General features: G+C 36.4%; 3 protein-coding genes across 5 annotated transcripts; 2 read left to right on the top strand and 1 right to left on the bottom strand.

Annotated features, from left to right (window-relative positions):
- Positions 1–2,435: 2,435 nt before the first annotated feature.
- On the bottom strand, positions 2,436–3,293 carry LOC113340760 (F-box/kelch-repeat protein At3g06240-like). The gene has a single exon (XM_026585833.1). It carries the CDS (start codon positions 3,291–3,293, stop codon positions 2,436–2,438), a length of 858 nt encoding a protein of 285 aa, XP_026441618.1.
- A 3,321-nt stretch (positions 3,294–6,614) lies between these two features.
- Positions 6,615–10,284, top strand: LOC113340766. 3 transcript variants are annotated; one of them, XM_026585839.1, is made up of 8 exons: positions 6,615–6,774; positions 7,035–7,246; positions 7,389–7,590; positions 7,702–7,896; positions 8,025–8,194; positions 8,282–8,480; positions 8,652–8,816; positions 10,221–10,284. In XM_026585839.1, exons 1-7 carry the CDS (start codon positions 6,770–6,772, stop codon positions 8,785–8,787), a joined length of 1,119 nt encoding a protein of 372 aa, XP_026441624.1. In that variant the 5' UTR covers positions 6,615–6,769; the 3' UTR covers positions 8,788–8,816; positions 10,221–10,284. The 3 variants fall into 3 exon arrangements, with proteins under 3 accessions (XP_026441624.1, XP_026441625.1, XP_026441623.1); XM_026585840.1 differs by lacking the exon at positions 10,221–10,284 and having other exon boundaries at positions 6,616–6,774; positions 7,702–7,890; positions 8,652–8,972; XM_026585838.1 differs by lacking the exon at positions 10,221–10,284 and having other exon boundaries at positions 6,616–6,774; positions 8,652–8,972.
- A 710-nt stretch (positions 10,285–10,994) lies between these two features.
- Positions 10,995–11,969, top strand: LOC113340759. The gene has a single exon (XM_026585832.1). The coding sequence runs from the start codon at positions 10,995–10,997 to the stop codon at positions 11,967–11,969; it is 975 nt and encodes a 324-aa protein (XP_026441617.1).
- Positions 11,970–26,782: the final 14,813 nt, after the last annotated feature.

The following is a 26,782-nucleotide window of genomic DNA, read 5'->3' as shown; positions in this document are numbered from 1 at the left end:
CGTTTCGTCAAAGCAATCACTTCTATTATAAAGGAGCTAAGTATCAGTAACTTTTGCTTATTTGATTTTTTTTTGTTTTTGATTATTGCACCCAACACTAGTATCCAACTTTCTACATTACGAAATTAAAAACTTCACTATCTAACTAAACTTTTTATATTTTCTTGATGACAGCACTTTAAAAGCGTCGTGTTACAAGCCTAAAAATTATCTAAAATATGAAATGGATTTTGATATTGATGGGATGCGATGACTTGTATCTAGAAATGAAAGTTCTAAGAAACTATTTGCCACAAAAAAATTAAAAGGGAAATTGAATTGTTGAATTTCTTGAAAGATATTAAAAGTTGCTACTCCAAAAATTGCATATATAATTTTATTGATAATTTCAGTTACAGTTGCCCCAGTAGAAAGATTCAAGTTGAACTTGATCAAGTCTTACTTTCATTCAACAATATCGTAATTTATTTATTTTTGGATAACCTAGCAATGTTGTCTATCGAGGACGATAACGTCAAACAAGCCAGGAATGTCAATTTTAACACATTTGTTATTTTTATCTGATTGTTTCTATTGTGCAAAGTTTATTGTATCATCTCCGTTTCAAAAAAATAGGTTAGCTCCATGTACAAATCACGCATAAAACAAACTTTTTTTTTAAACGGAAGAAGTATACTGCTTATGGGATTTTTTTGATTTTAAACAATATAATTTTTTCTTTTTTAGGCCCCAAGTTTTAGTTTTCCCCTAGGGCCTCTAAAAAACTTGGTACGGCTCTGTCTAGGTCGCAGTATCCTTGTAGTCCTTTTTTTTAGTGCCCATATATCTTGGATTTGATCACGGCTTCTATAATGAATGACACACAAGTTCACCCCTAACAACATGAGTCTAAAACTGTTAAGTCCCTTGGCATAATCAAAAGGTGGTAATGAGACGTACTTGACTTTCTCATCTTCCAGATCGAAAGCGACAATCTGATACACATGTTGTGCTCCTCCGCCTCTCTTTCCAACCCAATGAATTGCTCCATTAGCAAAGATGCCAGACGAAAAGAATTTATAAGGGATTTTTTCTTTCGCTCTCCACCCAGTTTGAGAACCTAGAGTATATACCTCCACCTGTCCATGGAGAGCATATACCCCGAATCCAACTTCTTGCCACGCTGAATCTCTTCGTTCTGTTAAGCCCGGAAGACAAAGAAATTCTCCTGTTAATGGATTACAAATACCAGACGGAATTTTTCTCGTTCTGTATGATTGAAGACAAACCAAACTGTTACATGAACCAATAATGTTGTTACCCCTTGATGAATGTATTTTACACGGTTTAACCTTTCAAGTGTTTGGTTGGAGTAGGATTTGTTGAGACCTACTTGAAACTGATCGCCATAGTAGAGCTGTACTACCAGTCGTGGTAGAGATGGAGTATTATATTTAAGGTTTGCATATGCGAACAAAAAACCAATTTTATTTTTACCGATGATGTCTCTCCATGTTCTGCAAACTCGTTTGCTCTACATAAGCGAGAAAGTATGTTGTGTATGATATCTGTGGGAAGATTCTCCATCAAGATGATTTTGGTTCAAAAGCTTCGCCTTCGATCTTGGTTTAACTGTAAAACCCTAATGAGTTGTTAATGAAACTCCCTTGAAACCGTATTGTGACGGTAGAAGGCGAAACCAAGTTCTTATACAATCGGGTTATAGATTCTCATATATATGGGATATGGGCTTAATAAAGGTAATATGAACGGATCACATAGGGGGCACAAGCCCCACGTTATTTTCACTGCAAAAATGTGAACCCACGGCAGCTAGAGAAAGACTTGGTGCTTCTCTTGCTAATTAAGCGCAATAAACATTAGACTTCAGGATGGAAAACAAAACAGAAAAATAACTAAATTCATGTAACTACCAGTCTTCATCCGAGAGAAAAATAATACTTAAAAATACATAAGCATTAACTCACAAGTCACAACAAAGGCAATATGTGTTGTTGTTTTTTTAACGTCGGCATAATCAACCAGGCATTAATCTTATCAAACGAACAATCTGCCATATTCTACTGGTACCATTTTCAGATCCTGCCACACAAAACTCCTTTCCAGGTGAGAAACGAAGAAAAATGTTTCATGTGTGTGCCTACCATTTGGGGTCGCAGAAGACTGACCGAGGCCAGCCGTGAATATTTGTTATAACAATCAAATACAGGTGACCCCTACGGTTAATGCAAAAATTAGCATTAGAAGATAAGCATTCCAAGATAGATATTAAAAAATCATTGTCATTTCAAGAACACGAAACAAAAAGACTGACAAACTAATTTAATTTGCAGCTTAATGGAAGGACATTAAAGCAAAATCACACTGTAGGATAGTTAATAAATGATAAACTAATTAATAAAAGACGCTCGATCTCTTTTCTACCCTGCATGGCACTAGCTAGTACTCATCTTACTGTCGGAACTCTCAATATCCGAAGTCACATTATCACCAGAACACTCTCCTAAATCTTTAAAGAAACAAGTGTGTTCATGTGAGGGATTGCTTGAAGGCCTAAAAAAACCATTACTATCACCATCCCAAAGCTTAGTTAAAGTAGATGTATTACTGTCGTAGATGCATAGTTTCCTATAATCCTGGCATAATAAAACTTCATTGCTCTTTGTAATTGCAAAAGGCTTATAATTGCACATCTCTGGTCCTCCAAATGCTATATGGAAGTCCTTACTCCAACTCCAATTGTGGTCATAGTACTCTCGTGTAACTCTAGGTTGTCGTATTTTTGCGTTGTTGTCCCGTTTTTTTAATGCCCATATATCTTGGATTTCGTCACAGTCTTGACTTTCATCCCATACAGTGTGAATAAAACACATGTTCCCCCCTAACAAACTGAGTCTAAAAGTGTCAAATGCTGTAAAAGAATCTAAAGGTAGTGTCGAGACGCATTTGAACTTCTCATCCGCCAGATCGAAGGCGACAATCCGAGGCACCTGTTCGCCTATTTTTCCAATCCAATGAATTACTCCATTAACAAAGAGACCTGACGAATACAAAATGTAAAGGATGTCTTCTTTTTCCCTCCACCCATTTTGTGAGCCAAGAGTGTATACCGCCACATGCCCCTTCCACACATTGTTTAACTCAGTGTAACTGCATCTAACAACCTTATACTCATTGGTGGAAGGAAGGTATCCAAATCCAAATACCAGCCGCTGGTCATATTCTGGCTTAAGTTCGCTTGGAAGAATAAGGAATTCTCCTGTTAGAGTATCTCCATTCGAATGTGATGTCATTCCTACGTGGTTGCTCTTTGAAGACATCCTCCAGGGGAAATAACGCTAAAAACCCTAGAATTTAGGAGGAAAATATAATCTATCTCCAACCGGAAATGTTTTAGGTTAAATCATGTGTCCACTTTGCATGAACCAACCATGTGATTACTCCAATATTTGACTCAGAAACTGTATTTTACACCCTCTATAAATGATTAATTATTTTTTAATTATAAATATTTTCTTAATTAATTATAATATTTATTTCTATTAATAAGTAATTTGGTAAATAATATCAATAGACATTTTTGGGGACAATGAGTAGTAGAAGGAGTGGAGGCCGAAATATTAGTGTTGGTTAAGGGCGGAGCCAAACACAATTATATTTATTTTTGTTCTTTTATCGTAAAATGGGATACAAAATCCATTTTTCACACGTATCCAACTTTCTATTATATTTTATTAATATAATGAGTAATTTTGTTCTTTATCGCTGGGGTTTTTCAACTTAACCATTTTTAAATGTTTTATTAATTAGTGTCTCATTGATTGTTCATAATGATTAATTAAATTTCTATTATAAATGTCCCTTTAATAATCTAACATAAATACATAATTTTATTAATTAATAATATTACTAAAAACTATATTAATTCTAATGGTGTATAAACATTGGCAGGTATTTGTGAATGGTGGAGGCGATAACATTACTATTGGTGGAAGAAATAGTGGCCGTGGATGGTTTTTATGGTGGTGGGTATTGGTAATAGTAGTGGATAATAAGAATTTTTGCTTTTTGGTGAGTTTTATTGACCGAGTAAAAGAAAAATCTTCATAAAACATGCAACATTGTATTGTGAAAGATGTAATTGGTGGTTTTTAGCACGATTGATAAGGACAAAAACCAAATATTTCGAGGATGATACCGGAACGTATAAGACAATATGATCATGACTGTCGGATCACCGAAACGGTATCCGTATTATATAAAGGCAATTGGTATACCCGTGTAAGAGAACATTATCACTCTCCCAAGTACTATTACATTCTTTTTCCTGAAAGACCATCAATGTCGAGTTGTTTCGCGACAACTACCTACAGAGACAACAACTTTCAGGATATAAAACCTTATTGACCGGGAAAATGTATTTTCATTCTAAAATATTTGTTTGAAAATTATGTTTGTTCATCGAAATCATCATAAAAAACTATAAATCGTAAAATCCAAATTTCCCCTCCGATGTTTATACAATATTTTTTATATTTGACATCCTCAAATCATGCGACCTCTTGATTACAAAACAACAATATCAAACTACGGATCAATATGTATAGGTTTCATTCACCGGGTTAGAAGGTATAGTAGATACAGATAGGTAGATCAAATAAAGCAGAACATGACTGAGAATACTTCAATAATTTGGTCAAGAAATAAGGTCAAAAATTTAAGATTAACTTTCTATAAGACTAATTACCGAAGCCGACTAAAATATGGATTAATAATAATTTCCACTAAGACAATTGCAAAACATAGTTTGGCTAACTCTGCCTATGTAAAGAGTGGTCAAGATTTGTCCTTCCTCAATTGCTATGTTATGTGAGAAGAAGGTGATATCTAAGATTGAGGTACAATTCAAATCTATTAGATTCATACCATTTACAACTGGACGCCTTGAAAAAAATTGACGTGTTGTTGTTATTATTACAGGTAAGGGATACATTGACCACACTTGCGCAAATAGCTCACTTCACAAATGATTGGTGTTGCATGTACTGTCTAGAATGCAACGAGGAATTTGAGGAAACAAGGCACCATAAGCAGTGTCCAAAGTATTTTGGATATAGTAACTTAGACCCGATGTAATACTTATGTTTGTTTTTTTTTCTACAATCTATTATTTAAGAAAAATGAACATTGCAAATACATAACATCAACAAAAATTAGACAGATTGCGTTTGACAATAATGGATACTGATGGTCCAGAAACAACAAAAGAAAGGAATTGTTTTAAAAGAATTCTTGGGATATACAACGGATTACTTGATACGAATGAAAGAGGTATAACTATTTCGATTCTGAAATCACATAAATTTCACAGTAGAAGATGACATCAAGTTTAAAGTTTGTAACAAACATAATATGGCTAACTAAAATGTTAAAAACAAATATGATATATAAACTTAGAAAGCCGTGGGACTTGAAGAGGCCAATTTTGAAAACTACAATCTTAGAAAGCAACGATCCACAATACCATAATTTTTTTTTTATAAATATTCAAAGTAGAACATGTCAACTTTTGGTAAAGGATCTATTGACAACCTATTAATTTGAAATAGGATCAGAGAGTACAATATATGTTCAAGGTTCTTTATGAGGTAATGTGTCGCCAGATTGTATTCCAAGTGAAGGTAGGAACAAATCTAAGTGACAAAATGTCCAAGACTTTTGAAGTTACCATACCCTTCGTTAAGACGAACTGCTGGGCACAATACTTTGTTGAAGATTTAATAGCAGAGGTTCGCATATATACAATCCCTTCGAAAAGGTAATGGGTACACATTTTAAACATTGTCATCTAATGGGTGTTGAAAAATTACAGGAAAATCATGTCACATTGGAGAGCTTGTATCATCCGTTCTATGCACAAAAAATACTATTTATGCCTATTGGAGGATCGACAACATGACCATGATAGATGAGTTAGCTGGAGCGAAATAAGAGCATGGGGAGACTTTTATGGACGATATTTATTAGTTGATTTCACTAAGATGAGCGTTGTTGACGACATATTTCCAAAAAATATTTAAACTTCCATGTTCATGTAGAGCATTATCTCGTTATAAGCAATGAACCTAAATAAAAAAGTGTTTGGAAGTTAAGATTATATTTCTTTCGTTGGAGCAAATCTCCGGCGGCAAAAATATTAAAGGAAAAAAAAAAGAAAAAAATAGAGGAAGATCCCAACTCTTTTTATGCAAAACCCATATTAAATCATAAGGAGTTGATAAGTATTCGGGACACAAATTATACGATATATTAAAAATGAACCAACATCATGGCCCGTGCCGTTATGGCACGGGTTAAGGGCTAGTTAACTTACAAAGTGAAGAACAGTGCCTGAAAATGACCAGGTATGTTTCTAAATTAGTCCCAACTAGCTTTTTGTTGCTCAAATACGTAAAAATTCAATTTTCTTACATTTTCATAGCTAATTACTGTTGGAATTTTGCTCTTGTAATTTCAGAGCTAATTACGGGGCTCTTGGGCCTCTCGATGTTTTTTACCCCTTTGTTTGGGCATAAGGCCGCTTGCAATTTCTACAGGGGCGATACGGAGGGTGTTTTCATATCTGACGTGTAGGATTGCCCTCGTTTTAGGGTTTCGCTTATAAGAAAGACAAGGCCGTCGAAAGTAGATGCCTCGTTTCTCATCTCAAATAACTTTGTATCTGTAATCTTTTGAGTTTCCAGACCTAATCTCAGTTTCCAATTGAATCATGAGGTAATTTCTACATATTTAAATTTGTTTCGAATTCGGTTTCAATTGGATTAATGGTCGATTTGAAGTCAATTTTTCTTTTTGATCCGTATTTTAGGTCAAATATCCTGCTAGGGTTCTTAAAATTTAATCTTGTAAAAGACGGGCTGGGGATTGTTTCTTTTTTGCTAATTTGTTTGTTGTTTTTGACGTTTCCATTTTTTTTATCACATTTTCTTACTCTCATGTGAATCTCATCTCCTGACCTAATTTGATGTTTCAAGTTTGACGTTTGAAGAGGAGATGAAGCTGTCTCCAATAAAAAGTCCCAAACTGATGGTAGAAGATACGGAAAAGACGGTGGTGTTAGAAGGTTTGGAGAAGACGATTCAAGGGAGGGAGCAGACCTTTGTTTTGTGCTTTCCTAGCGCCGTGGTTTATAAAGATGTTGGCGAAATCTTGATGGAATTTGAGAAGATCAGTTTGAAATTAATAAGTACACCATTCGTACATTATATCTTTTGTTTCAGTGCTATATTTTTTTTATGCATTGTTAATGGTTTCATCTTTTATCTTGATATTGACTATTTCTAGTGCATTATTGATTCGAATTCATTTGGTTTTGTTTGTGTTTTTAGGGATCAGATTAGTATGCGCCACAGAAAAGTTTTTTATTCAATTCTTCGCCATGGAAGGTAGAAACATTTTGCCCAATGTTACTCCAGCAAAGTTTTGTCCCTATCCTTTTGTAGCTATGGTAGTGGAAGGTGAAGATGCTATTAGTAAAGTTCATCAGCTAACATCAACGGCTGAGAGATATCCCTTTCTGATACCTGCTGTGTTATGTTCTTGACTGCATTGTTATCTCTCATTTTAATTTATATTTATAATATAAGTACTGGTAGATAACACTACTATACAGTTAGTGAAGTTGAGTATTTTGTGTTACAGGCGTGCTTATAGCAGTGTCACACCTGATAGTGTGGAAGAAGATTGTAGATTGTGGTTTGGTATTGACTCTGCAAACTGGATAGAAGAAGCAAAAGAAAGTAATCTTCTGGCAGTCGCACTCCCAGGTGGCCAAACATTTGGCCCTGTTGAAACAGTGTTGGAGAAGTTAGCTGAACAGTGTCACCTGAAGTACGAGTAAGCTGCAGTCTCTAGTTATGAAATACATATCTAATTTTACAGAGTTCGTTGCTCTTTGTTATTTCTATCTTTACTCCTGTTTAATATTCTCAATACGTTGTAAGATGGAATTCGTCTCCTTTTAGGTACTTCAAGGAACAGAATTTAGCCAGCAGTTCCGATCTCTACAGCAGTTTCTACAGCAATTTCTACAATGAAGATCTGACATTCGTCTTAATCAGGCCTATGGCTTTTGAAAAGGGATGTGTGGGTCATCTGCTATCCATTATTGAGAACACGTGTTTGTGCTTCAGAGGTTTGCGAACGTCTTTGATTTCATCTTGTTTATTGTTTGTTTAGGTTGATGACATATTTAAGATCTGATACAATCTTTTAATGTTAGGTATGGATTTGGTAAAGAAACCTGAAAATCCTATTGGCGATGCATGGCCTGCTGATTCTTGTTCCTCACATGAAAAGGATGAATATGGCATTGCCTTGCTTATTGAAAATTTTTACTATAATGATGTACAATTAAACACGAGTTGCAGCGATGCTGGTATGCTGATTGACACAAGCAAAGAGAAGGTTGGAATTTTCAGGTGAATATGTTATACCTTCTTGGAGGTTTAAGTCGACTGTTTTTGTGTTTTGTTTTTTTTTTAATTATTTTGCGAACAAAACGATTATTAGTTGAACACATACAGTTGGTATGCTTGCCTGTGTTTCTGGTTTTCCTGTGGATGCTCATTTTACCTTATGTTTTATGGCAGCGACCTAATTTACGTAGGCAAGCCTGGTATGATTGGTGATTATTTCAAATGCGGTACTGTTTCCTGGGTGGATTCCAGCACTGGTGCTGTCTGTGGTGGTTATTTTTTGACAACCTTGTCGAGCCTCCAATTTTAAGATGACTAAGCATGATGTGTTCTTATCGGGTATATCTATTGTCTCTGAATTGGGAAATGCCGTGTATTACTCATTTTCTCTATGTTTGGAACGAACTTAATCATTTTCTCCATGTTTGGAACGAACACAAATTCCGAGCACGATTAAATAAATAAATAGACTTTTCCCTTTTTTTGGTCTGTAAAGAATTGTGTGATGAGTTTCGAACTTAGATCACTTTTTTACTATTTATTTATTTATTATTATTATTATTTTTTTTTTTGTTGAATCACACTTTTTTTATTAATTGAAAGGCTAAAAAACCAAGCCTAAAGTTTTACAGGACTAAAAATAAAAGCTAAAATCAATACAGACTGTGACTTAACTCATAAAGAGACTAAACACTAGCAAATGAATCAAGACAGAATTTTAACATAAACAGAAATAGGATACTCTTGGCTGCTCAATTCTCTTTAGAAAAGAAGGTCTCCCCTTGTGAATAATTCTTTCTCCTGCATTCAAATATACTCCATTTGTTGCTAGTGTGTTTGCCGAAAAATTTATTTCCTTTATGCAGTGTGTTAATTTTAGAAGGTTATTATTGGGGCGTCACATTCCATTAGAGGGAATTTTAGAAGGCTATTATTGGGGCGTCACATTCCATTAGAGGGGCGTCACCTAATAGGACTAAAACGGGTCATCCAGAAGTAATATCAAAAATCCCTTATCTCAAATAATCTTGTAATGATCGAATAACCCTTTAGTTAATTTTAATTTTATTTAATTTAATTAGATAATAATTAATTTTACGGTTGGAATCGATCCAGACCTGGACGTAAAACCAATTTCTACGGTTGGAATCAATCAAAATTTGGACGTAAAATCAATTTCTACGGTTGGAATTAAAAAGAACCTGGACGTAAAATTGAAATTTACAGCTAGGTTGACGAAAGGAAAATTTAGTAAACTAAACCTAGACGTAAAATTGAAAATTACGGTTGGAATTCAACTAAACCTAGATGTAAAATTGAAAATTACGATTGGAATTCAACTAAACTTGGACGTAAAATCACTTCTATGGTTGGAATTAAAAGAAAACTGGACCGTAAAATCGGATTTTACGGTTGGAATTAAAAGAAACCTGGACGTAAAATGAGCTTCTACGGTTGGAAACTAATCCAAACCTGGACGTTAAACTACATGCAAATAAAATTTTACGTTGGAGTTAATCCTAACCTGGACGTAAAATCACTAATGCGGTTTTTAAGTTTTATTTTAGTTAAAGGATAAGCTAGACATTTTGTATATGTGTTAGGATATCCAATAACTACTCTTTTGGACATTAAGAACCAGTGAAGCCCCTCTATTGGAGTGTGACGCCCCAATAATAGCCTTCTAATTTTACTGTTTCAAACTTGTCAACCACCTTGGGCCATCTTACTTTTATGTACCAGGGTATTTCACCATCTTTAAACCTTTCAATGGCAGTAATTGAATCAGATTGAATGATTATCTTGGAGCATTCATATAAGCAGCATATTCAAGAGCACACAATACAGCATATAGTTCTACCGAACGGTGGTTGCACGCACCTAAAATGATTAAGTCCGTCTATTTGTATTCATTCGGTAGTAGTTGAAGAGTAAACTGTTTGTGTATATCTATAGATTGTATATATATGTTGTTTTAGGTGTAGCAGTAGACAACAGTATTCTATAAACTTATAACTTTATATTCATTGCATATTTTCATGGCGAATGATAGTTTCAAAAGAAATTATCAAACCTTCTCGCCCAACTCCCAATCACCTTTAAACCTTTATTAGACGTGTATAGCTTCCACGCTTGGAGTGTGCGGCAACAACACACACCACCGGCACATAAAACCTAGTCTTAGTCAGTTGCTACATATATGACGTATTTGGTTGTAAAGTCCTAGTCTTTTGTTGTAACCTAGTCTTCCATTCCTAGTCTTCTGTTGTAAATTGTCCTGTATATTCGTTCATGTAGTTCAGATTCAATTGAATCATTCTTATGTAAACAGTATAAATACTCAATGAAATAGAATGAAGTCTACACAATTGTGAGACTCTTAAATTCAGATCTTTAGAATCTTTGATGGTATCTTTGATCCATCGGTATCCTAGGACCTAGTTGTTTTTTTTTTTTTTTTCACCTTCTGCATCCTATTTCTCTGATTTCTCATCTCCATTGAAAAATCATCTCATAATGGTTGAATCAGTTTCTCAAACACCACCTGAAAGTCCCAATCACCAAACCACAGAAATCCCATTCACTTCAAACTCAGGAAACCCTAGAACTTTGGACCCATACGTAATTCATCCCAGCGACAACCCAGCTACTGTGTTGTTCTCTCCGTTGTTACAAGGTGATAATTACGGATCATGGGTGAGAGGTATCACCAAGGCTCTCAATGCTAAGGGAAAACTTGGATTCGTGGATGGCTCCCTTCCTCCTCCCACTGATGAACTGACTTATCAGTGTTGGAAACGTTGTGACGATTTGGTGGGCAGTTGGCTGCTTAATTCATGCCAACCAGATATCAGGGCAAGCTGTTTATATGCTCCTTCCTCTCACGCAATCTGGAAGGATATACAGGTGAGATTCTGCATATCTAATGCTCCTATCTTATTTCGTTTAAAATCTGCTATTGCTGCGATTCGACAAGAGTCGATGTCTGTGTCTCTGTACTATACCAAAATCAAAACCTTGTGGGATCAATATGATTCCCTTGTCGCTGTCACGGAGGTGTGCATCTGTGGAGCTGGAAAGTCGCTGCTTGAAAGATTGGAACGTGACAGAGCCGTGGAATTCCTTCAAGGTTTGCACGACAAGTTTTCAAACCTCAGAAGTCAGATCCTTTTAATGGATCCATTTCCAACAGCACTCCGTATTTTCAATATGGTGCAGCAGGAGGAGGAACAACAACATATCACCTCGAGTCCTCTTCCTAACATCGAGTCGGCTGCTCTCAACACGAATCGCTTTGCTGCGCCGTCTTCTGCTAACCGATCTGCTGCAAGTCACAACAAAAGGCCAAGACCTCATTGTGATTTTTGTAACCGCCATGGACATGTCAGGGATCGCTGCTATCGTCTTCACGGTTTCCCGTCTTCCTCTACATCACAGCCGGTTGCTGCCAATACTATCGCTGCTCCTTCCGAATCACAGCTTACCAATTAGCCTGCTTCCCCTTTTTTTTCAGCTGAGCAGTATTCTCGCTTGTTAGCGCTCATCAATACTCCGTCTGCAGATACTCCAATTGAGCCACGGTCAATTTTGCTGGTAAGTTACTTAATTCTTTTTGCTTTGAACCTTGGTTTGTTGATAGTGGTGCTACTCATCACATTTGTAATTCTTTGTCTTATTTCACTTCATATTCTCCTGTTACATCTTTGATTCAAATGCAACTTCCTGATGGTACTCTATCCACTGTCAAACACATTGGTGAAGTGGTTTTCTCACCTACTTTGAAACTGTCTAATGTTCACCATATCCCAAATTTTAAATTTAATCTCTTATCTGTCAGTCAACTCACTCGTTCTCTGAATTGTGTAGTTGTTCTTACTCACGATTCCTTCATGTTTCAGGACCTGCTCACGACCAAAGTGATTGGTCAGGGTAAGCTTACAGCGGGTTTATATCAATTACGAGCTGCTACATGTCCATCGGCACCTCCTACATTTCTTTTTAACAATAAAACAGCCTTCGACATATGGCATTGTCGACTTGGGCATCCTAGCTTAGATCGGTTTCGTTATTTATGTAATTCGTATGACTATATTCAGTCAAATTTTTCCCATTCATGTGATGTATGCCCATTGGATAAGCAGACTCGGTTGTCTTTTAATAAAAATAGTATTTCTTCTTCTCGTTGTTTTGAACTTATTCACTGTGACATATGGGGACCATTTTCCACCCCTTCTTTGACTGGTGCACAATATTTTCTCACCATTGTAGATGATTTTTCTAGGTGTACTTGGGTATATCTTATGCATACCAAGAGTGAAACTTGCAAATTTCTCAAGTTTTTTGCTCGTCATGTTGTGACTCAGTATTCTAAGCAACTTAACATCATCTCTACAGGTACTTCACTACCTTTTTTACCTATCTTACAACGTATTCAATCCGATAATGGCACTGAATTTTTATCTCGAGAATTTCATGCATGGATTCATGAAAATGGTATTCATCATCAGCGCAGTTGTATCTACACTCCACAACAAAATGGAGTAGTTAAAAGGAAACATCGTCATCTCTTAACTGTTGCTAGGGCTCTTCGTTTCCAGGCAAATCTACCTATCACATACTGGGGTGAGTGCATTTTAACAGCAGCCTATCTCATTAATAAAATGCCAACTCCAGTACTTTCTAAAAAGTCTCCTCATGAAGTCTTGTTAGGTACGAAACCTGACTATCGTTCTCTTCGTATTTTTGGTTGTCTTTGTTATGCGCGCAATACTAAGATTACTAATAAATTTGATCCACGAGATACACCGGGAATATTTCTTGGTTATCCATATAATCACAAGGGTTATATTATACTAGACCTTTCCACTAAATCCACGTTTGTGTCTCGTGATGTTATCTTTCATGAGCATCTCTTTCCTTTTAAGGATGCCCAGGTTACCACTACTGATGTTTTTACTCCTGTTGTTCAGGAAGAATTTTTTTATGATGCTTCAAATTCTGGTTCAGACTTACAACAGCCATATCCTAATCCATCTACCTCATTGGACTGTTCTCCTCAACCTTCTTCTCAGCATACCCACACTACGTCACTGCCATCTGCAGTTGCCTCGTCATCCAGCGCTGCTTCTCCGGCATCTTCTCTACCAAGTGTGACCACTGCTGAAGTTCTACCAGTAGCTTCGGTTCCTGTTACTAGACCTGATGTGCCTTTACGTCGCTCAGCCAGAGAGCATAATCGGCCTTCCCATTTGAAGGACTATATATGTTCAGTTAAAGAGTGTAAGTCTACAACTCCTTATCCTCTTGCTAATTATATTGCTTTTGATCAATTTACTCCACAACATCGTGCTTTCATTTCATCTGTTCTTACCAATGATGAACCACGAAATTTTACTGAAGCCATTAAAATTCCAGTTTGGCGTGATGCCATATTCAACGAACATACGGCTCTAGAAAACAATGATACTTTTACTCCTACTACTCTTCCACCTGGAAAGACTGCTATTGGTTGCAAATGGGTTTTTAAGAATAAATATCGCCCAGATGGCACGATTGAACGTCGTAAAGCACGTCTTGTTGCTAAAGGTTATACGCAACAAGAAGGTATTGATTATCATGACACTTTTGCTCCGGTAGCTAAATTGGTCACTGTTCGTGTTCTTTTATCTATTGCGGCTATTTATAATTGGCCTCTTCATCAACTGGATGTTAATAATGCTTTTTTACAGGGTGATCTTCTTGAAGATATTTATATGAAAATTCCTCCTGGTTTTCAGAAAAAGGGTGATCATCGTGTCTACAAATTAAATAAATCTTTATATGGCCTTAAGCAGGCCTCTCGCCAATGGTTCTCCAAGTTTTCTACAACTTTACTCAATGAAGGTTTCACACAATCTCGTGCTGACTACTCTCTTTTTACCTTTCATTCTGGATCAGTATCTATTTACGTTTTAGTTTATGTTGATGATATTATTATCACAGGTAATAGTGACTCTGCAATTCAGAACCTAAAACATAAACTTGAGTCTCAATTCTCTCTCAAGAACCTTGGTCGTTTGCAATATTTCTTGGGGATTGAAGTATCGCGCTCTCCCAAAGGTATTTTTCTTTGTCAACGAAAGTATATTCTTGATATTGTTAATGATTCTGGACTTTTAGGAGCTAATATTGCTCCATCTCCCATGGAACAACATTTAAAATTGCTTCCAACTTCTGGGGATCTCCTACCTGACCCTAGTATCTATCGTCGTCTAATTGGTCGTCTCCTTTATCTTCAGGTGACACGTCCTGACATTACTTATTATGTTAATTATCTAAGTCAATTCATGCAGCAACCATGCTCTGGTCATTTAGATGCGGCTCATCGTGTCGTTCGTTACCTTAAAGGTACGGTTAGTCATGGCATCTTCTTATCTGCCTCAAGCTCTTTGTCACTTTCGGGATATGCCGACTCTGATTGGGCAGGCTGTCCAACCACTCGTCGATCCACGACGGGTTATTTCACCATGCTTGGAGATAGTCCTATTTCTTGGAAGTCTAAGAAACAACCCACAATATCTCTATCTTCTGCTGAAGCAGAATATCGTGCTCTTGCGCGCCTTACTTCCGAACTGCAATGGTTGCATTATCTTTTCAGTGATCTTCGCATTACTATTCAACAACCAATTCCAATTTATTGCGATAATCAGGCTGCTATTCATATTTCTGAAAATCCAGTTTTTCACGAAAGAACTAAACACATTGAAATAGATTGTTATTTCGTTTGTGAAAAACTCCTTTCTGGTCTTATCAAACCTACTCATCTGTCATCAACATTGCAACTAGCTGATCTTTTCACGAAACCACTAGGAGTGGATCATTTTATCCGACTTGCTAGAAAGTTGGGTCTTTGTTCAGATAATCCTCAGCCTCCAACTTGAGGGGGGGTATTAGACGTGTATAGCTTCCACACTTGGAGTGTGCGGCAACAGCACACACCACCGGCACATAAAACCTAGTCTTAGTCAGTTGCTACATATATGACGTATTTGGTTGTAAAGTCCTAGTCTTTTGTTGTAACCTAGTCTTCTGTTGTAAATTTTCCTGTATATTCGTTCATGTAGTTCAGATTCAATTGAATCATTCTTATGTAAACAGTATAAATACTCAATGAAATAGAATGAAGTCTACACAATTGTGAGACTCTTAAATTCAGATCTTTAGAATCTTTGAACCTTCAACTTATCCCACTTTGATTAGCTTGCTCCTCCATTTTATACTCCACTCCTTTATTACTGCAATCAATTATAACGATGTTGAAGCTTGAAGCAGTCGATAGTTGTTCTGTAATAAATAAATCTTTAGCTGAAGCTTTAAGGCAATTCTATCCCTTAGCTGGTAAGGTCATTGATGACATGCGCAAATTATTTCGAAACGAAAGTAAGTAATTGCCAGCTCTCTCAACTTATCCAACATCCTGATGTCCATGAAGTCGCAAATATATTCCTTCCGTTTGAACCCCGGGATCCTGGATTACTTTCCATGCGACTTCCTTTAATATCTGTCGAAGTCAATGTCTTCGACCGAGGACCGTGGTGGCGGAATTGCGATTGGTTTGTGCATCTCCCACAAAATAATTGATGCTTCACCATTTTCATCAACGATTGGGCTACTACTCGTGGTATTAGTTCTGTAAATGGTCATCAACAAATGAAAGGTTCCGATTTCGGGTTACAATGTCTTTTCCCACAAAAAGATTTAACCGGTTTCAAACCGCCTGCCTCTCTGCCGATGAATGGAGTAGTGGTTACGAAGAAGAATCGACAGAATTACAGTACCAGCTGCCGACTCGTGTTGAAGCGCCGTCTGGTTTGATTTGGAAATGTTTGATTGATATAGATCAAGGCAAGATCATGAAGGAGGCTACTGATGAACCTCCTGCCGTAACCGTTTACCTACTGACACATGCAATAAATATGAGATCAAGGATAGTTCCGCCAAACTCCTTTGGCAATATGGCTTGCCTTGCGGTTGCTCCCCACGTCTCCATGAATGATGGCAGGGATAATGAAGTAAAAGACAAGGACTACCCAGATTTGGTGAGTAAAGTTAGGGACACCATAGAGAAAATTGATGGAGATTACATAGAAGAACTGCGAACTACTGATATCGATGCTGCACTTCACTAGTTGGTGCAGGTTCAGAATTCGGTTTTGGAAAGCCAACATGGATAAGTATTTCTTCAATCCCCTTTAAGAATATGGTTGTGCTAATGGATACTAGTTCAGGTGACGGAATCGAAGCCACTGTGAGCTTGGATATCGAAGACGCTGCTGATTTTGAACATCGACTCCTTGCATTCATGTCCTAGCTAGCTAGCTTCTAGCTACTTGTATTTTATATTGGCTTTCCAGCTCTGTATGCATTTTATTAAGGCAATTGAACTAGAATTTGGATTTCAAAGGACTTCGGTTCGGTCACAATATATATAAACCGATTTGTTTTCTTTTATAACACTGAATTACCAACCTAGGGTTTATGTGATTCCCCTCCCTACCATCAGAGTTTTTAAGGTCTAGAGAGAAACCAATATCTTTAAATTTTCATGGAGAACCTTCCCACAGATATTATAGAAAATATACTTTTACGCTTACCGATTCAATCTATTTTACAGAGCAAACGAGTATGTAACACTTGGAAAAAGATCATCGGTAATAATAAAACAGGCCTCCTGTTTGCATACGGAAACCATAATTATAGCATGTCAGTTAAATCAGGAACAGAAGTACAACTCTACTATGGAGATAAGTATGAAGTAAATCTCGAGCAATATTACTCCAACAAAACACTTACAAAGTTAGACCGTGTTAAAGACAGTTTGCGAGGAACATATAGCAATTGTTGTTATCACTTGGTTGATTCATGCAATGGCTTAGTTTGTATTCAGTCGTATAACGGCCAACTCCCTACTTTTGGTGGTATTTGCAATCCAGTGACAGGAGAATGTCTTTTTCTTCCTGGCTTAAGAGAACCAAAATATCCAGGGTGGCGACATGTGGGATTTGGATACCTACCTTCCACCAATGAGTACAAGGTTGTCAGATGCACTTACAATGGTGCTCGGAAGGGACATGTGGAAGTATACTCTTGGCTCTCAAAGTGGGTGGAGAAGAAAAGAAAACATCCCTTACAGATTCTATTCCTCGGGTCTCTTGGCTAACGGAGCAATTCATTGGATTGGCGAGACAGGCCAACCAGGAGCACAACAGGTGTATAAGATTGTCGCCTATGATTTAGTGGATGAGAAGTTCAAGTACGTCTTATCACTACCCTTTAGTAATTTTAAGCGATACGATGGTAGAAGACTCGTGTTGTTAGGCGGAAACTTGTGTGCAGTTCACTATATTGGCTGCCGAGATAAATCCTAGTATGGGCACTTAAAAAGAGGATTGAGAATACAAGAATATTGCAACCCAAAGTGACACGAGAGGGGTACTACAACCATGAGTGGGGTTGGAGTGAAGAGTTCAGTATGACAATCAACCATGAGCCAATGAATTATTGGTACATGCCATTTGCTATTACAAAGAACAATGAAATTTTATTATGGCATGAACATAGGCAAGAAGTATATTGCTATGATAATAATTCATCAACCTTCACTAAGCTTTGGGAGGACGATGGTAAGGGTTCTTCATGTGTTCAAGCAATTCCTCACATGAATACTCTTGTTTCTTTAAAAGATCTTGGAGAATGTTGTGGTGATGATGATGTGACTTCAGCTGATGATGAGAATTCCAAGATCTCGAAACAGTGTAAAAAGAGGAAGTGCTAGCGCGGTGTAGGTTAGAAAGCGATTTAGCTCCTTTGTTAATTACTGTAGTTTTAATTAGTATAACTATATATGTGTTTTTTGTTTTCCTCTTTGATTTTTAAGCAGGAAAGTTAGATCGTTAATCCAGAAAAAACATTCACAGTTGTTTAATTTTTATTATTAAATTTCTTACTAATAACAAATTATGTTTTTCTGTATTTGATTGTTAAATCATTGCCCAGAAGGCTAGAAGCATTAACTTTATGTGTGTGAGAGAGAAGTATGCATGCCTTTCAGACTGAGACAGGCATCCTCCTTGTTGTATCTTGGCTTGGGCTTCGTCTTTTTCCAAGATAACATATTAGTAGAAAAATATTTAATCCCATTTATATTGGGCTTTAGACAGTTTAGTCTTGTCACCTAAAACCTCATACTGGGAGATCCTTTTTTACCAAATTTAGGACGAGTTAGTCCTTTTTTAACGATTCGGTCCAAATCTTACAAAAATAGATGACAAAAATGACATAGCTTTGAAAACCCGGAGTCGTAAGTTATTCCTCATTCATTTCATCACTCTCCTCAAATCCGACTCTTTGCCGAGAGAGAAAAATAAAAATAAATCCTAACCCATATAAACTAGAGGAGTTTAGATCTATAATTTGTAAATTTGAGTTTAAGATAACCTAACTTCGTTCAATCTCTATCTCCATCTTCATAACCAAAATCTGAGTATATATCAATTTCCAATTGGTTCAAAAAGATTCAATCCCTACATTTGTTGTTGAATAATTAGTTTGAAATTCATGTAGAAGATCGATGAAATCACCAAAAGCAATCGAATCTTAAAGATCCGTCAATAAAAATGATTATAAAGATAAGTTATATCTCTTCTCAATTTTTTATTTCTATTGTAACCATTAAATTTATTGATTTCTGAAAGGAATGTTTGAAATGTTTATGGCTAACTAATATGTCTATTGATAAGATCCTGGGTAGAAATGTTCTTAGTTTGAAATTTGGAATACAGTGAGTGTTGCTTGTGCTGATTGTGTGACTATTGAGCAGACACTAAATTTTGCACATGAAGTGTTCGATAATAAGCATGATAGAATAGTGCATTTCTTGTATGAATTACATCCTTATTTCTTTAATTTATTTGTAGCTTGTGAATTAGTTAACTATACTCTTTTGATCATTAAATCAAATCTAGAATTGGATCATGGTGATATTTCATCTTTCAAGTAGAAATGATTTGACTTATGATCATTATTTTTATCATGTGAACTTAAATAAGTAGTGTTCATCTGTAGCTGTGAGCTAATAATTTTGAGCTGATAATTTAGACTCAAACAAGAGCATAATTTGTTAGTATTTAGCAAGCATATTTTCATTTCCTTCCAATTTATTTGAGAGGGCACTGTTTGTTTAGGGCAGAGCCAATCCTGTGCGTTTTAGGGCCTGATGCGAACTTAACCGCATGGCCTTTTTACGTTCAAATTTTTTTTTCTCCCTGACAATTTCGAATAGCAATGAGAATAGGAAACTAAGATGATTCATATACATATATAGCTAGGATAAGCATAACAAGTTCTTTACGGTTATAAGCATTGCTTTTATACATATTTTCTAGTTCAACACAAAAAAAAGGGTCCAAAAAAAGATTCATATACTAAGATGATTCATATACATATCTTTGTAAATGACTTCAACTTCTCCCATCTGTGAGTTAGTTACCAAAATCTATGTACCTGAAAGATATATAAAGACTAAAGTTGTTAGCAAACCAAAATTACAAATGGAAGACTTTAAAAAATTAATGTCAAATTCGAATATGACGTGCATATATACCATTCAGAAGATCATCAACGAAAATTTAGCCGTCTTGAATTCACTGCTGCAAAATCATCGATTAAGGAATCGACATCAACGTCGTCAAGAAGACCATGCTCAATCGATATCATAGCCAGCCCATTGAGTCTTTCTTGAGCCATGGTAGTACGCAAAAACAACTTCAATATGTTTAATTTTGAAAAGCTTCTTTCTGCCGATGCCACTGTAACTGGAATTTTTAAGAGTACTCTATATGCAATAGATGTAATCAGAAAGCTATCTTGACGTTTTAAGAAATTAAATATACCAACTTTTGTGGTTATTTCCCTTGGTAATACTTCACGTAAAACTTTCAACTCGGCAAACAAATCGTTTGCATCAATATCCGACGTTTCCTCGTGTCTTAGAGCAGCTTCAAGATTATCACAACGAGCTTTCAAATGATCATCATCCATTGAGTTTAAATTATATGAACTAAACAAAAAAACAAATATGTCGCCACATGCTTTATACTACTCAAACCGTCTTTCAAGTGAACTAATAGCTTGATCAACAATCTGCAAGAAAAACTTAGTTCCAAAAGATTCTTCAGCTGATTGGACTGTTTCCTCACAATTTCCAATCTCATCAAAAAAATGTGTTCTATGAATTATACGACCCACGTGAAAATCAACTTCAACTCCCAATTGATTAGCAATATCATTGATTAGCAATAGTTTCTTCTAGAATGGATCGATGTTTTTAAGAGGAATGAGATCTTTGTACCCACCAAGTTTATGTTTACAAGGGAGGCCGAGCCATGTGTCGTTGTACAATTACACTGCATCACCTTTCCCATGGCCTCATTTTCTCTAAACCTTTTAAGTTCTTCCATCATATTCTCTATCGCCCACCACGATACTTGGTGTTCTACCCCCTTACAAAATCTTGGTCCCTATGAATTGCATTTGAAAACGGTCTTTACTTATCTCCATTTGAGCCACTATTTTGCGTAGATCATCCTCTGCGTGCTCGTGAATAGCTTCTTGTACCGTAACTACCCCGCTATTATTCTCTTCCAATTTTTTTTCCAAACTTCCATGAGACTGCTCTGCAATACTTTTAGACTCATTTTTGAAGTGCTTGTATCTATTGGTCCATGCATAAACAAACTTCTGCTTCCAAGGATTCAACCAAGTATCTAGGCAATAGTCTACCACCTTCTTATGTTCAGTGCTTTAATCATCAATAAACTTCTGCAAGTTAGCATAATACTTGACCTCCGTCTTCGAATGAACCAAATAGTCCCAATCCGTGCATAAATCCTTCCATAGGTCCCCCTCTTCGTCGTATTTTTCATTTTCTTTTCTTCTTTCTTCCGCTCGCTCCTTTTTGGAAAGTTTACTTACACGCTCGTCTTCCTCCTTCGAACGTTGATTACCATTCTTAGTATGGATATTTTGGATTTTATTCTTGCAATTAGATAAAAGATTGTTTTGGATGTGCCACGTACAAAGAAAATGTTGAGCTAGTGGAAAAACTTGACAGACGGCACTCATACTGCATAATCCCGATTCGTAAATATAACCCATGGTGTCTCTTCGGCACGGTAAATCAACCTCACTTGCTCCAACACCCAAACATAATCATTTATTTCCTTTTTTCCATAAAGCACCATGCCACGGTGAATGATTGTTTATTCGAAGTATGACTGACCACGTTCAACATCGGCATGTTATACCTATTTGTCTTATAGGTGCAATCTAGGAACAGGACCTGATAAAAACACTGAGCCAAATCCATCATCCTTGGATGGGCAAGAAAAATATGAGTCACTTTCTCATCCGGACCCACCTTAATTTTCATGGCGTAGTTAAGTGTTTCAGCCAACTACTCAGACTGTTGCATAATTAATCTACCATTCCATTCGGTTTTCTCGATCGTTGCTTTGGCAGCGTAGATTGTGGAAATGGTAGACAAGTTATCCTTATCTTCCCTACTTATCGCATTTAGGATCTTATGAGGCCTACATCCCTTCATCTGACGGACCTTCTCCATTTGATGCAGTTTCAATCGGGCATATGCAGTGTGTCCATATAAACTTTTAGGTGGAGGATGGTTGTGACGACCGTCAGGAATAATATCCAATCTCCATCAATCAGTTTCGTGATGCCTTTTGAAATAAATCCTAAACGAACATTCACACTTCTTCGATGTTGTTTTGTAGACCCTAGTCGTCTTCTTCTCATATTTGTAATTCTTACCTTTATGACTTTCTCCCTTTTTCCCCGCTCTCTCACATAGCATCTCCATCTTATTAAAATAGACGTGTTTGCTTTGAACAACCACGCACATCACCTCTTTTTCCTTTGAGATAAGCCATTCCTTCGCCTTAGCCTTGTCTCTCCATGTCTACATTCAACAAAAAAAAATACACATCCATGAGATCAATAACTAAAAAATGCTAAATTAAATATAACTAAATGGTTAAGGAAAACGTACCAAATCAGTTATATAGTGTTGGGAGGTATTCGGACCCATTATATTGACTGGTTCTGGTTGAGAGCTTGGTTGCACCGCCAACTGCAACATATCACAAAACATTCAAGCAAGGGGCGTCCATATGTACAATAAAAAAGTGACGACTTTTATATTAAATAACCTTACCAAGGGTACAGTCGTCATACATGGAACTTGGAGACCAACGACTCCAAATCTTTACAAACTGGAAATTATTACATTTACCAGGGTCGAAACTTACTTTTTAGCAGATTGACGACCAAATAGGGAGTGAGGAGATGTCAACTGTGTACCAGGGATAGGTCGTCATGGGAGTTATAGCAGGTGAACGACTCAACTGGTCAAAAATAACGAAACTACAATAATAGTAACGACTCTTGACGTAAAAACACACACCAATCTGTTCAGTTTTCTTAATGGGTCGTTCCAGTGTGTAAACAAAAAAATATGACGACTCGTCGGATTTTCAAGGGTCGTCAATATATTAATATATAGGATATAGGTTGACGACCATTTTAGCAGTTAATGTGTGTTTTCAATTCACCTAAATGTGGTTGATTCGACCAACGGATAAAAATTCAAAAAAAAGCACAGTTGGGTGATTCAAGTCTATAAATAGAGACTCATATATCACCTCTTCCTCACCCAAACCATAATTCTCAACATTCACAACCTAACCTTTCTCTTTCTCATAGATTTAACATTCAAAAGGGAAAAAAAAGATATCTTCAAGATGATTACTCCCTACATTTCCGAAGAGAATTGTGCCATTACGAGAGCTTGGTTGAAGGTCACAAACCACTTTGAAAGTCTAGACAAAGACATTGATGAAACATCGGATGCTTGGTGGAACCGCGTATTCATCCTTTTTGTGGTGTTGGACGGAAATCGCAACTCAAGGTCTTTGAAAAACGTCAAGGACATAAAATTTGAGTGTGATGTTTTGAAAAGAGAATTTGCGGCCGTAAGGGAAGCCTTTCCGGATATGTAGGGTGTTACAAGAGTAAGTATTTAAACACAAGGTAAAACTTATCCAAAGCTTTGATCGATACTAACTAACCATGTTTGCGTTTGCGTTTTCAGATGAAGAAGGCGTATGCATACTACGAGGTGCTTCGTGGGAAAAAGTTTGAGTTACATGATTGCTACTTTATCTTGCATGGCACCATGTATAATTATATGCTTTATGATGGAGTGTAGACGTGCACCATTGCTATCTATTATGTTTCACTTCCTTCAATGTAGCCCTATGAAAGATGTACGCCTTTTAAGATTCAATGAAATGATTTTATGAAATCAAAATTATGATAATCCAATGTGCGAGTCGTCATTTTATAGGACTAGGAAACCTAACGACTCTACTTAAAATTTGCAAAGGCCGATTAGAATAGTCCTTTTATAGGACTAAACCTATAACGACCATACTGTTATGTTTCTACAGAGAAGGAGGCTAACAGGATCGTCATTTTATAGGCCTAAACACATAACGACTCTACTTGACCTGGAAAAAAGGGTCGTCAAGTTTTAAACACTAAAATTATTATTGTGCATTTTAATTCTTGGGAGTGTCAACGTAGTGACGACATTTTAGAGTTGTTTGGGTATTAACCACCCCGACTATGACGACTCTTACACTCAATTCTTCCATGGTGGACATGAATCGACCACTTGGAGCATCAAACAGATATATCGAAGGGTATAAAATGTTTACCTGATTGTTTTGAGCTTGGGATTCCTCATTTTGAGTGTTGGTTCCTTCATTTTGAGCAATGAGATCTTTATTTGCACCACTGTTGATAGCTTCCTCTATCAACATCTCCTCATCAAACATCCAATCCATATCATTAGTTGAGACAATCTTGCCATCAACACAATCATTGTTGTTGTTTGAAGCTTCACCAACATCATTTCCTCCACTAAAATCACTCATTTCAAAAAACCAAAACTTTCCCCCCAAAAACTCAACTTCTACTTCTCCACAACACAAAAACACAATATCCCTTTTATCATAATTTTATCCCCAAAACTGATTTTAATCTAACTATATTAATTAAAATCTTAATTAACTTAATCAACACTAATGATTAAGGGGTTATTTAGGCATTTTTAAAAAATGAGGATAAGGGGTAGCCACAAAATGCTATTTCATGACCCTTTTTTGCCCTCTATTGCAGGGCCCCTAATTGTTTTTTGGGCCCCCAATTAAACGGGGAAAATTAGGCATTCCAAGAAAGATATTGGAAATTCACCGGCAATAAATATCTCAAGAACGCAAAACAAGTAGACGTCTAATTAAAAGCAATAATATGTTTTTGGACCAACGAGCTAAATCACATCGAATGGTTTGTAAATGACAACATCACCTGAGTCAATAATATGTATACCAATTAACAAAGGCACAACCGGCTTTTTACTCTCTTGTTTTTACTCTGTACAGTTAAGCTATTATCTCCTAGGTCTTTTAGTGAAACAAGCGTGTTGATGTGAGGAATTGCTTGAGTGCATGAAAGACCATCATCACCACCATCCCGAAGCTTAATTAAAGTTGATGTATTATTGTCATAACAGTATAGTTTATTAGTATGTTCACGCCATAATAGAACTTCATTGTTCATTGTAATTGTGAATGGCTTGCAATCATGCATCTCCTCCGACTGGTTAATTGCTATACTGAAGTCCTTATTCCAACTCCAACTGCGGTCGTAGTACTCTCCTCTTTTCATTCTGGGTCCAGAGCCGTACCAAGTAGTAAAGGCCACATAGGCAGTCAGTCGCCTAGGTCCCGCGAATGACAGGGCCCCCATTTTTATTTTTATTTGTGTGTGTATATATATTAATTCTTGTGTATTTTGCCCATGTAGAAAAATAAAATTATCATTGTGCATTTTAATTTCAACAAAATTCTAGAATATTTTATCCGTCAGCCTAAGTTTTAACAATTTTGGTCCAAAAATTATTTCTACAAAATCCCAGAATCTCTTTTCGGTTTGCCCATATTTTAACTATTAGGGTGTTTTATCCTGAAGATATCCGTCCTGTGAGGGCTATAGCATCACTCTTGAGTGTAACCGGGCGCTAATGTCTTAAGGACAGCGTGTTGAACACGTGACTCACTCTATTTTCCAAAGTTTTGCCTTGTTGCTGTTGCGGAGATACGGGGAGCTTGTTCGTTTCGTCAAAGCAATCACTTCCATTATAAAGGAGCTAAGTATCAGTAACTTTTGCTTATTTGATTTTTTTTTTTGATTATTGCACCCAACACTAGTATCCAACTTTCTACATTACGAAATTAAAAACTTCACTATCTAACTAAACTTTTTATATTTTCTTGATGACAGCACTTTAAAAGCGTCGTGTAACAAGCCTAAAAATTATCTCAAATATGAAATGGATTTTGATATTGATGGGCTGCGATGACTTGTATCTAGAAATGAAAGTTCTAAGAAACTATTTGCCACAAAAAAATTGAAAGGGAAATTGAATTGTTGAATTTCTTGAAAGATATGAAAAGTTGCTACTCCAAAAATTGCATATATAATTTTATTGACAATTTCAGTTACAGTTGCCCCAGTAGAAAGATTCAAGTTGAACTTGATCAAGTCTTACTTTCATTCAACAATGTCGTAATTTATTTATTTTTGGATAACCTAGCAATGTTGTCTATCGAGGACGATAACGTCAAACAAGCCAGGAATGTCAATTTTAACACATTTGTTATTTTTATCTAATTGTTTCTATTGTGCAAAGTTTATTGTATCATCTCCGTTTCAAAAAAATAGGTTAGCTCCATGTACAAATCACGCATAAAACAAACTTTTTTTTTAAACGGAAGAAGTATACTGCTTATGGGATTTTTTTGATTTTAAACAATATAATTTTTTCTTTTTTAGGCCCCAAGTTTTAGTTTTCCCCTAGGGCCTCTAAAAAACTTGGTACGGCTCTGTCTAGGTCGCAGTATCCTTGTAGTCCTTTTTTTTAGTGCCCATATATCTTGGATTTGATCACGGCTTCTATAATGAATGACACACAAGTTCACCCCTAACAACATGAGTCTAAAACTGTTAAGTCCCTTGGCATAATCAAAAGGTGGTAATGAGACGTACTTGACTTTCTCATCTTCCAGATCGAAAGCGACAATCTGATACACATGTTGTGCTCCTCCGCCTCTCTTTCCAACCCAATG

The sequence above is a fragment of the Papaver somniferum genome, unplaced genomic scaffold (assembly GCF_003573695.1).
Source record: "Papaver somniferum cultivar HN1 unplaced genomic scaffold, ASM357369v1 unplaced-scaffold_23, whole genome shotgun sequence".
Taxonomy (NCBI): domain Eukaryota; kingdom Viridiplantae; phylum Streptophyta; class Magnoliopsida; order Ranunculales; family Papaveraceae; genus Papaver; species Papaver somniferum.
The sequence above is the reverse complement of the archived record's forward strand: the minus strand, read 5'-3'. Positions and strand labels throughout refer to the sequence as shown.

What these genes read in the sequence shown, in the direction of transcription:
- LOC113340760 (XM_026585833.1), bottom strand. Translation starts at nt 3,293, where the DNA reads ATGACATCACATTCGAATGGAGATACTCTAACAGGAGAATTCCTTATT.
- LOC113340766 (XM_026585839.1), top strand. An exon ending in GATCAGTTTGAAATTAATAA is followed by an intron (nt 7,247 to 7,388) that starts GTACACCATTCG and finishes TTGTGTTTTTAG; the next exon opens with GGATCAGATTAGTATGCGCC. An exon ending in CCCTTTCTGATACCTGCTGT is followed by an intron (nt 7,591 to 7,701) that starts GTTATGTTCTTG and finishes TTTGTGTTACAG; the next exon opens with GCGTGCTTATAGCAGTGTCA.
- LOC113340759 (XM_026585832.1), top strand. Translation starts at nt 10,995, where the DNA reads ATGGTTGAATCAGTTTCTCAAACACCACCTGAAAGTCCCAATCACCAA.